Source organism: Bos javanicus, chromosome 8, assembly GCF_032452875.1.
Source record: "Bos javanicus breed banteng chromosome 8, ARS-OSU_banteng_1.0, whole genome shotgun sequence".
Classification (NCBI taxonomy): domain Eukaryota; kingdom Metazoa; phylum Chordata; class Mammalia; order Artiodactyla; family Bovidae; genus Bos; species Bos javanicus.
Window position 1 is genome coordinate 73,461,601 of NC_083875.1, and position 17,356 is coordinate 73,478,956.

General features: G+C 37.0%; 1 protein-coding gene across 1 annotated transcript in view; it reads right to left on the reverse strand.

The window, feature by feature from the left end:
* Positions 1-17,356, reverse strand: part of KCTD9 (potassium channel tetramerization domain containing 9) — an 80,287-nt gene that overhangs the window by 53,220 nt on the left and 9,711 nt on the right. The window contains exons 2-4 of the mRNA XM_061425876.1: positions 13,534-13,655; positions 11,007-11,050; positions 605-701 (exon numbers count right to left, since the gene is read on the reverse strand). Coding sequence (XP_061281860.1) covers positions 605-701; positions 11,007-11,050; positions 13,534-13,655 — 263 coding nt within the window. The remainder of the gene's footprint in view (positions 1-604; positions 702-11,006; positions 11,051-13,533; positions 13,656-17,356) is intronic.

Below are 17,356 nucleotides of genomic sequence, written 5' to 3' on the forward strand. Positions count from 1 at the left end.
AAGAATTCAGGGAAAAAAATGGATTTCTCCATTTGTCTTTATAAACAAACATATTTAAGTCAAGAGTATACTTGATCTCAGCTGCTCTCTCAAAAAGATGCATGCTATAACCTGGGAGGAGTGATGCTGGGAGACAAAAATGTGCAGTAAGTTGCCATTTATCAAAATCCCTTCTAATCTGGCACTTCCTTTGATTTAAACATCGATTTAGTTGACTTTAATTTCAATGCTAATCTATCCCTCTAGCATACAACTATATCACAATTTTCATGCTCTAAAGTAGGCTGTTTTTATCCCTTTAGCATAAGCAGTTGTGTCTTAAAATTTCAGTGTTGTTAATTTTCTTACTTGTGTTACAAGTATATTGCTCAATATTTTAAAAACACATTCTAAAAATGCTAAATTCATGCTTTTTGTGCCTTCTCTGGAATGACTTATGAGCCATTTTTCTACTCTCAAAAAAAAAAACTTTCTAAAAATTGGTTTCAAATCACACAGTATAGTTAAGCCGCACTGGAATATCTTCTAAGGAAATAAGTAATCTGAAGGAAAGAACAGACAGCATATAGCATCACGTTGACACACACACGCATGTTGCACCTACCGTGTGGTGGTAAAGTACCGCCCTCCAACATTTAATGTGAGCCAGTCTGTGTGAGATCCTGACAGCCCTTCAGGTAGTTTAGAATCTGTCTGAGGATCTAGAGATGACAGGTAGAAAAAATAAACATTAATTCGGGGAATCATTAATTTGGTGATTTGGGGAAGATGCCAATACCATAATTTTTTAAACTAAAAACACAGATAAAAGCATGGCAGAGCTACTAGGACAGCAAGCCCTGTACCCATAGACAGCATCAAAAACAAAACTAAGTATAAGGTATACCACCAGTACTGACAGCTAGGAGAGCAGCTATGGCATCAGCTTCTTTGATGGCAGCAGCAGGGTATGTAGTGATTCTAAGAATTCCAAAGTAATCCATAAAGACTCACTGCAAAACTCAGCAAATCTACTTGAGAACAACCACCCGGAAGTGGAGGGGTCCGCCCACTCTTAACTGCAGGTGATTCAGGTAGTGTGCAGTAAGATCTGAAGGAGCGGAAAATGAACTCTCAAAACTCCCACCTAGGAAAAAAGCCCCACACTGAGGGTAAATTGTTGGGAAAAGGAACACATCGAAGTCAGTTCTAATGAGGTAGGTGAACCTCGAGTCTATTATACAGAGTGAAGTAGGTCAGAAAGAGAAAAACAAATATCACATATTAACACACATATATGGAATCTAGAAAGATGGTACTGATGAACCTATTCGCAGGGCAGCAATGGAGATGCAGACACAGAGAACAGACTTATGGACACAGGCAGAGGGGAGGAAGGAGAGGGTAAGACAAATGGCGACAGCAGCATGGAAACACACACACTGCCATACATAGAACAGACAGCCAAGGGAAATTTGCTGCATGACTCAGGGAACCCAAACCTAGGCTCTGTAACAACCTAGAGGGGTGTGAAAGGGTCGGGGTGGGAGGGAGTTTCAAGAGGGAGGGCACATATATATACCTATGGCTAATTCATGTTGATGTATGGCAGAAATGAAACCAATATTCTAAAAGCAATTATCCTTTAATTAAAAATAAATTTTAAAAAAAGATAATAAAAGTCAACAAGGTCCACCAGAACCAGAATACATAAGGTGGTAATCCCCATATTTTTTCAATACTTCACAATAAACAGAAAAGGCAAACCTAAAGCCATGAAATTAGGAAAACTTTCCTAAGTCAGCCAGTCCTTCTCCAGTAAAGGAAAATGAATTTCATGTAAAAAACGAGGAATAGAAACTCCCATACAAAATTAAAAAATTATTTTTAAAAAGGAAGACTACATCCCTATAGATAATAAAGATATGGCAGAAATACCCACAAGATAGGTAAACTATAATATTTAAAATATACTAAAAGAGGTAAACAATATAAACCAGAACCAAAAATGAAGAAATGGGACAAGAGAACTCAGAATTAGAAGTAAAAAGAAAAATCATTTCAGAAATGAAGATTACAAGAAACACATGAGTGAAAGAACACCACAGATAATGCCTGAAGGGAGAGAAAAGATGAAAGGGGAAAGCTTTAAAAATCAAAAAGAAATGAAGGAAGAGATGAAAATTATTTAATAGATTTCAACTTACCTACGGAGGCAAAAGAGCTGTGTACAAAAAACTACAAGACACTGATGAAAGAAATAACAGACAACACAAACAGATGGAGAGATATTCCATGCTCCTGGGCTGGAAGAATCAATACTGTGAAAATGACTATACTATCAAATGTAATATATAGATAGAATGCAACCCCCATCAAATTACCAATGGCACTTTCCACAGAATTAGAACAAAAAAATTTCACAATTCGTATGGAAACATGGAAGACCCCAAGCAGTCAAAGCAATCTTGAGAAAGAAGAATGGAGCTGGAGGAATCAACTTACCTGATTTCAGACTATAATACAAACATACAGTCATCAAGACAGCATGGTACTGGCACAGAGTACAGACAATGGAACAAGATAGAAAGCCCAGAGATAAACCCACACACCTATGGGCACCTTATCTTTGACAAAGGAGGCAAGAATATACAATGGGGAGAAGATAGTCTCTTGAATAAGCAGTGCTGGGAGAACTGGACAACTATGTGTAAAAGAATGAAATTAGAACACTTTCTCACACCATATTCAAAGATAGACTCAAAATGGAGTAAAAACCTAAATGTAAAACCACAGACTATCAAACTCTTAGATGAGAACATAGGCAGAATACTATATGACATAAATCATAACAAGATCCTCTATGACCCACCTCCAAGAATAATGGAAATAAGAACAAAAATAAACAAATGGGACCTAATTAAACTTAAAAGCTTTTGCACAGCAAAGGAAAGTATAAACAAGGTGAAAAGATAAACCACAGAATGGGAGAAAATAATAGCAAATGAAACAACCAACAGAGGATTAATTTCCAAAATATACAAACAACTCATACCAGAAAAACAAACAAACCAGTCAAAAAGTGGACAAAAGACCAAACAGACATTTCTCTAAAGACCACATACAGATAGCTAATAAACACATGAAAAGATGCTCAACACCTCTCCTTATTAGTGAAATACAAGTCAAAACTACAGTGAGTATCACCTCACTAGTCAGAATGGCCATCATCAAAAAATCCACAAACAACAAGTGCTGGAGAAAGTATGGGAAAAGGGGAACCCTCTTGCATTGATAGTGGGAATGTAAATTGATACAGCCACTATGGAAGACATTATGGAGATTCCTTAGAAAACCAGGAATAAAACCACCATATGACCCAGTAATATCATTTCTAGGCATACACCCTGAGGAAACCAAACCTGAAAAAGACATGCATCCCAATATTCACTGCAGCATTATTTACAATAGCTAGGACATGGAAGCAACCCAGATGTCCATCTACAGATGAATGGATAAAAAAGCTGTGGTCCATATATGTAATGGAATACTACTCAGTCATAAAAAGGAATGCATTTGAGTCAATTCTTGTGAGATGAATGCAACTGCAGCCTATTATATAGTGTGAAGTAAGTCAAAAACAAATATCACATATTAATGCATATATATGGAATCTATAAAGATGGTACTCATTAACCTATTCACAGGGCAGCAATGGAGACACACAGAGAACAGACATACGGACAAGGGCCAGGGAGAGGAAGGAGAGGGTGAGATAAATGGAGAGAACAGCATGGAAGCATACAAACTACCATATGTAAAATAGATAGCCAATGGAAATTTGCTGTAGGACTCAGGGAACTCAAACCGGGCTCTGTAACAACCTAGAGGGTTAGAGGGAGGGAGTTTAAGAGAGAGGGGACATCTGTATACCTATGGCTAATTCATGTTGATGTATGGCAGAAATGAAACCAATAATGTAAAGCAATCACCAATTTTAAAAAATAACAATAATTTAAAAAGATTTTAAATACATCAACTGAACACAAGTATAAAAGATCGAATAACATACAATAGATATCCTGATCAGAGAAAATCAAATCATGGTGACAAAACAAACACAAAGTTCAAGAAAACTTTTCTGAAATTAAAAAAAGTGAAACTACGTATTGAAAGGGCCCACCACATATCTGAGAAAATCAACCCAGAACAATTCAGAACATCTAGAAATAGACTATTAAAGTTACTATATTTTAAAGAAAGAGAATCACCCTTCGGGGGATCTAGGAAAAATAGTCAGTTACAAGAAATCAGCTTTTTTTCAACACAAGTACTCTATGCTAGAAAAAAACGGAGTAACATATTTAAGGTATTTAAAGAAAAATCACAACCTAAAGATTTTTTTAAACAATTGAGGTATAACTGATATACAATAAAAAATATACCATTAAAGTGGCAATTTTGTCATGAAATCATCTGACATATGATTTTATGACTAGCCAAACTGATTTTCAGGTATAGAGGCCACATGCAAGATGTCAAGAGAACACAGTTTTCACAAGTTCTTTATAAAGAATCTACTGGAAAATAAATTTCAGACGGCCTTTTGAGACATCAATTTAAGGACTGGAGGAGAAAAAATAAGTGATGGTTTTAAGGGAAAGAGTACAGTATACAATGGTGTGTGTGTGTATGTCTATGTATACAGCATATGTGACAATGGATACACTTTTAAATAAAGGAATAGGCATATTAAAAATCCTTAACTGTCTTTAGTAGTCATATTGTCTTTGTAATCATATACAAAGTATTGGGATTGTTAGTGAAACTTTTATGTGTATTTTGTGTAAGATGAAGGAAAACAGTAATTTCTTGACATTATGTGTGTCCCTGGAAACCAGGATTACTGATATGCAAGAAAGGAGACACACATAAAAGAAAATGTTAAACAAAAACCTTACAATTCTATACTCAGTTTCAGCACATATAGATTTGATTTTTTTTTTTTTTTTGTAATAGGACTGGGAGCATTCTCTTAGGCCTGAATTAAAAAACTGGAGGTCTAAAAGAGAATCTTGGGGATGGTCTTGATCACTGCCTCCTGTACAATGTCATGAGACTCCATCCATAGTTCTTCAGGCACTCTAACAAATCTAATCCCGTGCATCTATTTGTCACTTCTACTGTATAACCTTAAGGGATTTGATTTAGATCATACTTGAATGGTCTAGTGGTTTCCCCTATTTTCTTCAATCTAAGTCTGAGTTTGACAATAAGGAATTCATAATCTGAGCCACAGTAAGCTCCTGGTCTTATTTTTGCTGACTGCATACAGCTTCCCCATCTTTGCTGCAAAGAATATAATCAATCTGACTTTGGTACTAACCATCTGCTGATGTCCATGTGTAGAGTCTTCTTTTGTGTTGTTTGGAAGAGGGTGTTTGCTATGAGTAGGGCATTCTCGTGGCAAAACTCTGTTTGCCTTTGACCTGCTTCGTTTTGTAATCCAAGGCCAAATTTACCTATTATTTCAGGTAGCTCTTGATTTTCTACTTTTGCATTCCAGTCCCCTATAATGAAGAGGACATCTTTCTTGGGTATTGGTTCTAGAAGTTCTTGTAGGTCTTCATAGAACTGTTCAACTTCAGCTTCTTCAGCATTACTGGTTGGGGCATAGACCTGGATTACCGTGATATTGAATGGTTTGCCTTGGAAACGAACAGAGATCATTCTGTTGCTTTTGAGACTGCATCCAAGTACTGCATTTCAGACTCTTTTGTTGACTATGATGGCTACTCCATTTCTTCTAAGGGATTCTTGCCCATAGTGGTAGATATAATGGTCACCTGAGTTAAATTCACCCATTCCAGTCCATTTTAGTTCACTGATTCCCAAAATGTCGATGTTCACTCTTGCCGTCTCTTGTTTGATCACTTCCAATTTGCCGTGATTCACTGACCTAACATTCCAGGTTTCTATGCAATATTGCTCTTTACAGCATCAGACTTTATTTCCAACACCTGTCACATCTACAATTGGGTGTTGTTTTTCTTTGATGAGGCCTTACAAATAGCTGAGAAGAGAAGCGAAGCAAAAGGCAAAGGAGAAAAGGAAGGACATACCCATCTGAATGCAGAGTTCCAAAGAATAGCAAGGAGAGATAAGAAAGCCTTCCTCAGTGACAAATGCAAAGAAATAGAGGAAAACAATAGAATGGGAAAAACTAGAGACCTCTTCAAGAAAATTAGAGATACCAAGGGAACATTTCATGCAAAGATGGGCACAATAAAGGACAGAAATGGTATGAACCTAACAGAAGCAGAAGATATTAAGAAGAGGTGGCAAAAATACACAGAAGAACTATACAAAAAGATCTTCATGACCCAGATAACCATGATGGTGTGATTACTCACCTAGAGCCAGACATCCTGGAGTGCGAAGTCAAGTGGGCCTTAGGAAGCATCACTATGAACAAAGCTAGTGGAGATGATAGAATTCCAGTTTAAGCTATTTCAAATCCTGAAAGATGATGCTGTGAAAGTGCTACACTCAATATGCCAGCAAATTTGGAAAACTCAGCAGTGGCCACAGGACTGAAAACGGTCAGTTTTCATTCCAATCCCAAAGAAAGGCAATATCAAAGAATGTTCAAACTACCGCACAACTGCACTAATCTCACGCACTAGAAAAGTAATGCTCAAAATTCTCCAAGCCAGGCTTCAACAGTACGTGAATTGAAAACTTCCAGATGTTCAAGCTAGATTTAGAAAAGGCAGAGGAACCAGAGATCAAACTGCCAACATCTGCTGAGTCATTGAAAAAGCAAGAGAGTTCCAGAAAAACACCTACTTCTGCTTTACTGACTATGCCAAAGCCTTTGACTGTGTGGATCACAATAAACTGTGGAAACTGTTCAAGAGATGGGAATACCAGACCTCCTGACATGCCTCCTGAGAAATCTGTATGCACGTCAAGAGGCAACAGTTAAAACTGGACATGAAACAACACACTGGTTCCAAATCAGGAAAGGAGTACATCAAGGCTATATATTGTTACCCTGCTTATTTAACTTATATGTAGAGTACATCATGTGAAATGCAAGGCTGGATGAAGCACAAGCTGGAATCAAGATTGCCGGGAGAAATATCAATAACCTCAGATACACAGATGACACCACCCTTATGGCAGAAAGTGAAGAAGAACTAAAGAGCCTCTTGATGAAAGTGAAAGAGGAGAGTGAAAAAGTTGGCTTAAAGCTCAACATTCAGAAAACGAAGATCATGGTATGCGGTCCCATCACTTCATGGCAAACAGATGGAGAAAAGTGGAAACAGTGGCTATTTTTGGGGGCTCCAAAATCACTGCAGATGGTGATTGCAGCCATGAAATTAAGACACCTGCTCCTTGGAAGAAAAGCTATGACCAGCCTAGATAGCATATTCAAAGCAAAGATATTACTTTGCCAACAAAGGTCCATCTAGTCAAAGCTACGGTTTTTCCAGTATTCATGTATGGATATGAGTTGGACTATAACCAAAGCTGAGCACAAAAGAATTGATGCTTTTGAACTGTGGTGTTGGAGAAGACCCTTTAGAGTCCCTTGGACTGCAAGGAGATCAACCAGTCAATCCTAAAGGAAATCAGTCCTGTATATTCATTGGAAGGATTGATGTTGAAGCTGAAACTCCAATACTTTGGCCACCTGATCTGAAGAACTGACTCACTGGAAAAGACCCTGATGCTGGAAAAGATAAAGGCGGGAGAAGGGGACGACAGAGGATGAGATGGTTAGATGGCATCATCGACGCAATGGTCATGAGTTTGAGTAGGCTCCGGGAGTTGGTGATGGATAGGGAAGCCTGGCATGCTGCAGTCCATGGGGTCGCAAAGAGTCGGACAGGACTAAGCTACTGAACTGAACTGAAAAGAGAATCAGTTCTTAAGACATCATATTGAATGACAGAAGCCTCATACAAAAGAATACATGTTCTGTGATTCTAACTATATGAAGGTTTATATAATAGGGGAAATTATTGTATGGTAGGGACAAAATTAGTAGTTGTCTCTGGTGGGGTAGGGTGGGACTAAGAAAGAGCCTGAGGCAAATTTCTAGGATGATTGTAACATTCTTATCTTGATAGGGGTTTGGGTTACACAGATGGGTACAACACTCAGTAAGATACACTTAAAATTTATGCATTTTATGCAAGTTTAACTCAAAAATATGTAAAACATATTGAGCTCTAGTTGATCATATGTAGCTGAAATGTTCAGGGGTGAAGTGTATTGATAATGACAATCTCTTTGAAATGCATCAAAAAATAAAATGGACTGGTAGAAACATGGATCATTATGCAACAAAGAATAATGAAGAATAGTAAACTGCTAATGAGTAGAATCTAGGTGATGAGTATATGGATGTTTACTGAAATATTCTAAAAGTAAAATGCTGGGAGGAAACAAGAAAAAGACACAAGTTGGAATATTGCCCAGACAAAATATGATTAAGCATTTTAAGTGTACCATTAGGTGGCATTTAGTGCATTCACAATGTTGTACAACCACCACCACTCCCTAGTTTCAAAGCTTCATCATTATTTAGATTTTGATAGGGGTTACATTCATTCCTAAGCATTTTATTTTTATGCTATTGTAAATTGAACTGTTTAAGTATATATTTTTGGATTGTTCATTGTTAGTATATAGAAATACAACTGATTTTTGTGTGTTGATTTTGACTCTTGGAAGTTTGCTGAATTCATTTATTAGCTCTAACTTCATGTGTGTTTAGGGTTTATCTAAATACAAGATCATGTTATCTGAGAATAGAAATAATTTTACTTCTTGCCTGTTTGATTTGGCTAGAACCTCTAATATAATATCAATCTGAAGTTGCAAAAGTGGGCATTGTTCCTAATTTTAGTGGAAAAACTTTGTCTTTCACCACTGTGTATGTTGGTAGCTGTGGGTTTTTCATATATGGCCTTTATCATAACAAACTAGAAATAGAAGGAAACTTACTAAGTGTTTTTATTGTGAAAAGATGTGAATTTTGTCAAAATCTTTCATTGCATCAGTGGAGATATTTTGGGGGTTTTCCTTCATTCTACTAAGGTGACATATCAGATTGATTCCTTTTTGTCTGTTGGCCCATTCTCAAATTCCAGGAATAAATCCCACTTGGTCATAGAGTATAACCCTTTCAATATACTTCTTTGGTTTGCTCATATTTTGCTCAGGATTTTAATGTCAGTATTCATACAGGATATTTGCAATTTTCTTGTAGTGTCTTTGCCTGGCTTTGGTTTCAGTGTAAAAGTTTGCAAAATATATTCTCGATGCAAAACAAAATCTTATAATCCTAATTATAAACCAAAGCATGAACCCATGCTTTCCTGGTGGCTCAGCTGGTAAAGAATCCACCTGGAATGTGGGAGACCTGGGTTCAATCCCTGGGTTGGGAAGATCCTCTGGAGAAGGGAATGGCTACCCACTGCAGTATTCTTGCCTGCAGAATTCCAAGGACAGTCCATGGGGTCGCAAAGAGTCAGACACAACTGAGTCACTTTCTTGAGGTATTTTATCTATGTTATATATGATATAAAGCTTTCTATAATATAACATTTATTACATATGAATCTTATCCACTAGCTATGTATTTCAAATTTTGTTCACCAAAAAACCTAGTAACGATGATGAACTCAGGAGCAATGAGCCTCCCTAGTACCCAGACTGTGTCTTGAAATGACATTTTCCACTAAAAGATATGAAGGTTTCCAATAATAAAAAACTGATCTGGGTTTAGGACAAGAGAAGTATCAGATGAACATTTTGCTATTCCAGACAGTAAGGAATCTGTAAAAGACTAACAGGTTTATATAAGAGGAAAACTTCAAGGGATTTCCACTGGTCAAAAGTAAAATAATCTAGGTATCAATAAATGCAGAGGATGAAAACATACCCAATATTTTTAACTCTAAAAGCTCAGAATGATGAAACAAAAAACACTAAATCACTTTTTATTGTTTATTTGTATGCAATGACTCAATCAAGTGACTACTACCTGCCACTCTGTTAGGTTAACAGGTAAAAAAAGATGAGAAAAATTTTTTGTTCACAGCCTTAAGGCAAAGACAGAGAATATGCACTTACTTCTAAGTTGCCATATGATGATCCTAAGAACTACCTCCACTCAATAAACACAAATACTGAGAAGGCTTAAAAAATACTTAAATATTCATAGTGTGATTGTCTGAGATACTCATTAAAGAATATTTACCTTATTTAAGCCTCAGGCTCTTTCTTTTGAGATATACACTGTACCTGCTTTCTTCAAAATTAAAGGGTAGTATGTATATATGTGTATGAGTGTGTGTGGTTGATACTGGCATCTTTGACTGATTTTTCTGTTGTGAATGATTGTCAAACATTACTTTTGCAAGCAATCTGTTGTTTAGTTGCTCAGTCATGTCTAATTCTAACTCCAAGACAGTAGCCGACCATGCTCCTCTGTCAGTGGGATTTCCCAGGAAAGAATAGTGGAGTGGGTTGCCATTTCCTTCTCCAGGGGATTTTCCAGACCCAGGCATCGAACCCATGTCTCCTGTACTGTCAAGTGGATTCTTTACCACTGAGCCACCAGGGAAGCCCTCTGCAACCTATACATGCTTAAAAATATGTAACACAAGAGAGAGACTTGGTAACTACTATCAGAGAAAATTTCAAGAAAACAGAGTTCTAAAATCAAAACTACCTTATTGTGGCATAATTAATGGATATGTGCACATCTAGAGCATTTTAAAAACACATAAAAGATGAAGTATCCATACTAAAATATGATCATCTAATTTAAGATAGAAATTTACTTTCACATTCCCCCAACCCCAATGCAGAATCCAAAGAGCTATGAAGAGCTGAATACTGCCACAAGATACTTTTTAATGTTTGGCTTAGTAAAGCCAGGTAAAATATTTGAAATTTCATCTCTATTTTGGCAGACAAAATTGGCTTTTAAGGGAGTCACTTACCAATAAATGGTTCTCCTTCACACACAAACAAAACATCATCATCCCTGGGGAAATCAAAATTTAAAAAGCCACCATCAAAATCCAGAAATCACATTAATTATCTGTTGACTAGAGGGTCTACATTATAGAGAATATTATAGAAGATAGGTTTTGCTATCTATGATGTAAAGAAGTTGACCAAGTTTCTAATGCTTTCTGTTTAAACCCAGGTTACTTCAGCCTCTTCCTGCTTCTAAATTCTATGATCTGATGAGAATGAAATAAGGTTCACTAGACACTTATTTAAAGGGATAAATCTGCCTTGGGTATTTAAAAAAAAAAAAACACCAAAAGCCACTATTGTGGTAGATCACTGATGAGTTAACTTGATTTACTTATTTAGCAAGCTTTCACCAAAGTAGGTCTCTGTGACTTTCATAAAATTCAAAGTGCTTAACCCTCTGACTTAACTGTTTCTGGATTTAAATTCAAAGAAGATTCTGCACATGAAAGTACTTTTGAAATGGAAATAAAAACAAACCCACTATACAAGTTATGTGAATTCAGCTTTCTCATCAATTGAAAAATATACTGTTATGCTCAAAGGATATGATTAAAACTATAGCCAACTCTTCTTTTTTCACTTTATTTCTGTAACCCTAAAAAAAATTATTAGGGTTTTCTCCCACATCATCAGCTGTTCTTTGCTTTGGTAATGAAAATAAACTTTCATATTATATCTTGGAAGAATATAGTTAGAAGTAACACACCTATAAACACTAATACACTATATTTACCTAAATATAACCTATAAAAATAAATACCTAAATATATTTACCTATATAAACAAATAATCCAAACATCTGGATTATCAGTGTTTATCCTCCCCTGCCCCACTTCACCATTAGTATAAATAAATTATCAGAGCTTATATTGTGAACCACAAATTATTAAACAGGTAGATATGATACAATATACATAAATGCTATTTCTTATCCTTTTTAATTGAAGCTTTTAATTGAAGTATAGTTGATGTATAATATTATGTTTCAAGTGTACAATACAGTGATTTGACAATGAAATATATGAAATGATCTCTACAATAAGTCTACCATCTGATGGCTACTCCACAATAAATAACCATCTGTCCCCATACAAAATTATTACAGTATTACTGACTGTATTCTTTGTGGTGCAAATTACATGCCTGTGACTTATCTGTTTTGTGTGGAAGTTTATACCTCCTAATCCGAACCTCCTTCCCCTCTGGCAGAACTCAATTTGAGTTCTAAACAGTACATATTCTATAGTTCAGAAGGTTTCAGTTATGACCTTCTTCGATTATAACCTATGTTGTAGAAATTTTTAATTCTAAAGTATAAATTATATTTCTAAATAACACATCACAGGAACACAGAACTTTCCTTGGAAGCAGAGTGTGTTTCCTCAGGAGAAATTAAGGTTGATATATCATTCAACAATGTGATAATCCAAAGAAACCAAAGCTGGGAGATAAATACTTAAAAACTAAGAAATTCTCCCAATTTCTTTGGACTTTTAAATCTGTATCTTTTAAGCTTATAACCTTTTCTGCTTGTTCACCATGCCAGTTAATTTTTTAAGGGTAATATAAAAATGTGTTTTCCTCTCATTAATCAGAGTCAACTATTAAACCATATGACCTGGGTAAGTCCTTCTACTTTTCAGATGTTAGTTTCCTCATGCATAAAACAAAGGGGCCAGAAGTGTTTAAAGGCAGTATGTTGTGCTGAAACGTTATTCTAAGATGGGTTTAAATGAAAATTAAATTTTGTATACTACCATAATTTAGAGCATCATCTTCACAACATCATGTTTAAAAAGCCCATGCCTTTGCCAATTAAATGAGGTAACGTGGGTAAAGCAAATACAACTAACTAGCACAGCGGCAGTACTTAGTATCTGCTCCCATTCCACTTTCTTTAAGCCGACTCCTGCTCCAAAAGTCTATGATCCCATGAGGATGGAATGAGGTGAACTGGACACTGGTTTTAAAATATGCCTGGCACACTTAAAAAACAAAACCCCAAAACAAACCAACCAAAACCGCTATCATGGTGGATCATGGGTAAGTTAACTATAGATAACATTCTATCTTACTTTTGGTAAGTCTTCCCCAGAGTAGCTCTCCATGACGCTTATAAAATTCAAAAGCGCTCTTAGGAAATGAATTGAACAATAAGAAGTACCACATAAAGGAGAACAATTAAATTTCTAACATTAATAATTCATGTCTTACTAGATCCATTTCTAGTAATATAAAGAGGTCCTCACAAGCATATATGGACTCTGCAGAAAGACTATGAGTATACTGGAATGTACTCAGGGTTTTCCAGCTGATCAATGCACCCTAAGTCCAAACTATTTAAATTCCAAAGAGTAAATTCCAGTCAATCATTTGCCAAAATCCTGTATTCTTAATAGGGATTAACTACCACTTAAGGGGGATAGCAAAGCATCAAGAAGCTGAGGGTACACTGTAGACAGCTAATAAAAAGGTGAAGGTTACCTGATCAAAGCAATATCATCAATCAGTCCACCTTTCCCATTATACACACTGGTGGCTTTTATGCCGAGTTTATTGCTGGCCACAGAAAGCAAATCAGATAAAGTTCCATATACAGCAACCACCTGTAAACACACCAGATTAATTTGAACAACTTACATAATCAATTTTGTCACTTCCAAATTACAAACCACCACACTATAAATAAGATTTTTTTTTTAAAATCAGATTATCACATAAAAAGATTTTGAGAGATCCTTAACACATTATTGACCTGAGATGTCATGCTCAGTCACATCCAACTCTTTGTGATTCCGTGGAGTGTAGCCCGCCAGGCTTCTCTGTCCATGGGATTTCCCAGGCAAGAATATTGGAATGGGCTGCCATTTCCTTTTCCAGGGGATCATCCCAACCCAGGGATCAAACTCGTGTACCCTGCATTGACAGGCACTCCACCTGCGAAGTCTGCCACAGGTGTTAATTTCTGCAAAATTCCCCTGGTCAATAACGTGTTAACAGTCTCTCTCTCCTTTTGATGACTCAAATATTTACTCAGTGCCACAATACTGTTGAAATCTGAAACTAGAGAAATCAGCTCTAACTAAAACCAAACTACTGATACAATCTTATAGTACGTTAAACAGTGCTCCAGTTCTGATCTAAAAGAGACCCACACTTGAATTTAGATTCTGCCATTTCCTTGCTGTCAGCTCAAGAAAAATTGACCTCTTCATGCTTGTGTGGCTTTAAGGAGAAATGAATAGTGTGCACCTGCATCAGAAAGTCATCAGGAGAATGAAATGAATTAATGCATGATCAGAGCTTTGCGAAGTACCTGGGACCTATTAAGTCTTTATGTTGTTGCTTTTACATGACTTCTTTGTTAAATGAATGATTAAAAAAAAAAGAAAGAAACTTACTGCTTATTCAAACATTTACCATATCAAGTATCTTATAAACAGTTAACAACTTCCCACTTCATCTAACTTCAATAATTGTATTATTTTATAAAAGCCAGATTTGGACTAAATACAGCACAGGGCTGGGTTACAATGAATTGCTCCATTCTCCTTTAAACCAGGCAGTCTGATACTAGTGCAACATACATGCAACTGCTCATGTAAGAGGTTGAGACTATTCACACAGAGTGAATTTTTGGCTCTGATCCTAACTATACACTTCCAGTGGCTTTGTTGTATAGTTGTACCACTATCAGATCTCTGAGAATTATGAATAAAAAGTAGGTGAGGAGCTGAACCTGAAGCATGACTTGAAACAGACTTCCCATAAAATACTGGATACAGGTGTCATGTGAAATGTGAACCAGAGCTGGTCATTTGTTCACTGGTCACTGGAATATAGTAGACTGAATTTTTTGTTAAGTAAATGAATAATCGAGCACAGGGGGGTTGCCTGCCAATATAGGAGTGCCCAATCTCTCAACAGCACAGTACAGAGATTCCAACTCTTTTATTTTGGATCATAACCTATGAGAAGTGTTGCCAAGTTGTGGCACTTAGGGGAAAGGCTGTAGGCAAACAGTTTAAAAGGAACAAGGTGGATTATTAAAAATAATGTACAATCCAAGTGCTCATAAACACAAGGATAAACAAAACGTGGTATTTTCATACAATGGAATATCATTCAGCTATAAAAAGGAATACAATCTGATACATGCTACAACATAGATGAATCTTGAAAACATTACTCTAAGTGAAATAAACCAGACCAAAAAAAGGGACAAATATCACATGATTCCACTTATTTGAAGTACTTAGAACAGGCAAATTCATAGCGATAGAAAGTAAAAAAACAAAGATGACCTGAGCAGAAGGGGGAATGAAGAGTTACTGCTTAACAGGTACACAGATCCTGTTTGGGATGATGCAAAAGTCTTGAAAATAAAAAGTGGTCAGGTTATATACATTGTGAATATACTTAATGCTGATGAAATGTGTTCTCAAAATGGCTCAAATGGCACTTTTATGTTATGTATATTTTACCATAATAAAGAAAATAATCATGCAAAGCACTTGGCATAGTCTTTTGTACACTGCAGTTCAGTTCAGTTGCTCAGTCGTGTCCAACTCTTTGCGACCCCATGAACCACGCAGCACGCCAGGCCTCCCCGTCCATCACCAACTCCCGGAGTCCACCCAAACTCATGTCCATTGAGTTGGTGATGCCAACCAACTATCTCATCCTCCCTCGTCCCCTTCTCCTCCTGCCCTCATCTTTCACAGCATCAGGATCATTCCCAGTGAATCAACTCTTTGCATCAGGTGGCCAAAGTATTGGAGTTTCAGCTTCAGCATCAGTCCTTCCAATGAACACCCAGGACTGATCTCCTTCAGGATGGACTGGATGGATCTCCTCACAGTCCCTCGCAAGGGACTCTCAGGAGTCTTCTCCAACACAACAGTTCAAAGCATCAATTCTTCGGTGCTCAGCTTTCTTTATAGTCCAACTCTCACATCCATATGTGACCACTGGAAAAACCATAGCCTTGACTAGATGGATCTTTGTTGGCAAAGTAATGTCTCTGCTTTTTAATATGCTGTCTAGGTTGGTCATAACTTTTCTTCCAAGGAGTAAGCGTCTTTAATTTTATGCCTTTTTTTAAAATTTTATTTTATTTTTAAACTTTACATAATTGTATTAGTTTTGCCAAACATCAAAATGAATCCATCACAGGTATACATGTGCTCCCCCTCCTGAACCCGCCTCCCTCCTCCCTCCCCATACCATCCCTCCAGGTCGTCCCAGTGCACCAGCCCCAAGCATCCAGTATCGTGCATTGAACCTGGACTGGCATCTCATTTCATACATGATATTTTACATGTTTCAATGCCATTCTCCCAAATCTTCCCACCCTCTCCCACAGAGTCCATAAGACTGTTCCATACATCAGCGTCACTTTTGCTGTCTCGTACACAGGGTTATTGTTATCATCTTTCTAAATTTCATATATATGCGTTAGTATACTGTATTGGTGTTTTTCCTTCTGGCTTACTTCACTCTGTATAATAGGCTCCAGTTTCATCCACCTCATTAGAACTGATTCAAATGTATTCTTTTTAATGGCTGAGTAATACTCCATTGTGTATATGTACCACAGCTGCAATCCCCATCTGCAGTGATTTTGGAGCCCAGAAAAATAAAGTCAGCCACTGTTTCCTGTTTCCCCATCTATTTGCCATGAAGTGATGGGACCAGATGCCATGATCTTAGTTTTCTGAATGTTGAGCTTTAAGCCAACTTTTTCACTCTCCCCTTTCACTTTCATCAAGAAGCTCTTTAGTTCTTCTTCACTTTCTGCCATAAGGGTGGTGTCATCTGCATATCTGAGGTTATTGATATTTCTCCCGGCAATCTTGATTCCAGCTTGTGCTTCCTCCAGCCCAGGGTTTCTCATGATGTACTCTGCATAGAAGTTAAATAAGCAGGGTGACAATATACAGCCTTGACGTACTCCTTTTCCTATTTGGAACCAGTCTGTTGTTCCATGTCCAGTTCTAACTGTTGCTTCCTGACCTGCATACAGATTTCTCAAGAGGCAGGTCAGGTGGTCTGGTATTCCCATCTCTTTCAGAATTTTCCAGTTTATTGTGATCCACACAGTCCACATAATCAATAAAGCAGAAATAGATGTTTTTCTGGAACTCTCTTCTTTTTCGATGATCCAGCAGATGTTGGCAATTTGATCTCTGGTTCCTCTGCCTTTTCTAAAACCAGCTTGAACATCAGCAAGTTCACGGTTCACATATTGCTAAAGCCTGGCTTGGAGAATTTTGAGCATCACTCTACTAGCATGTGAGATGAGTGC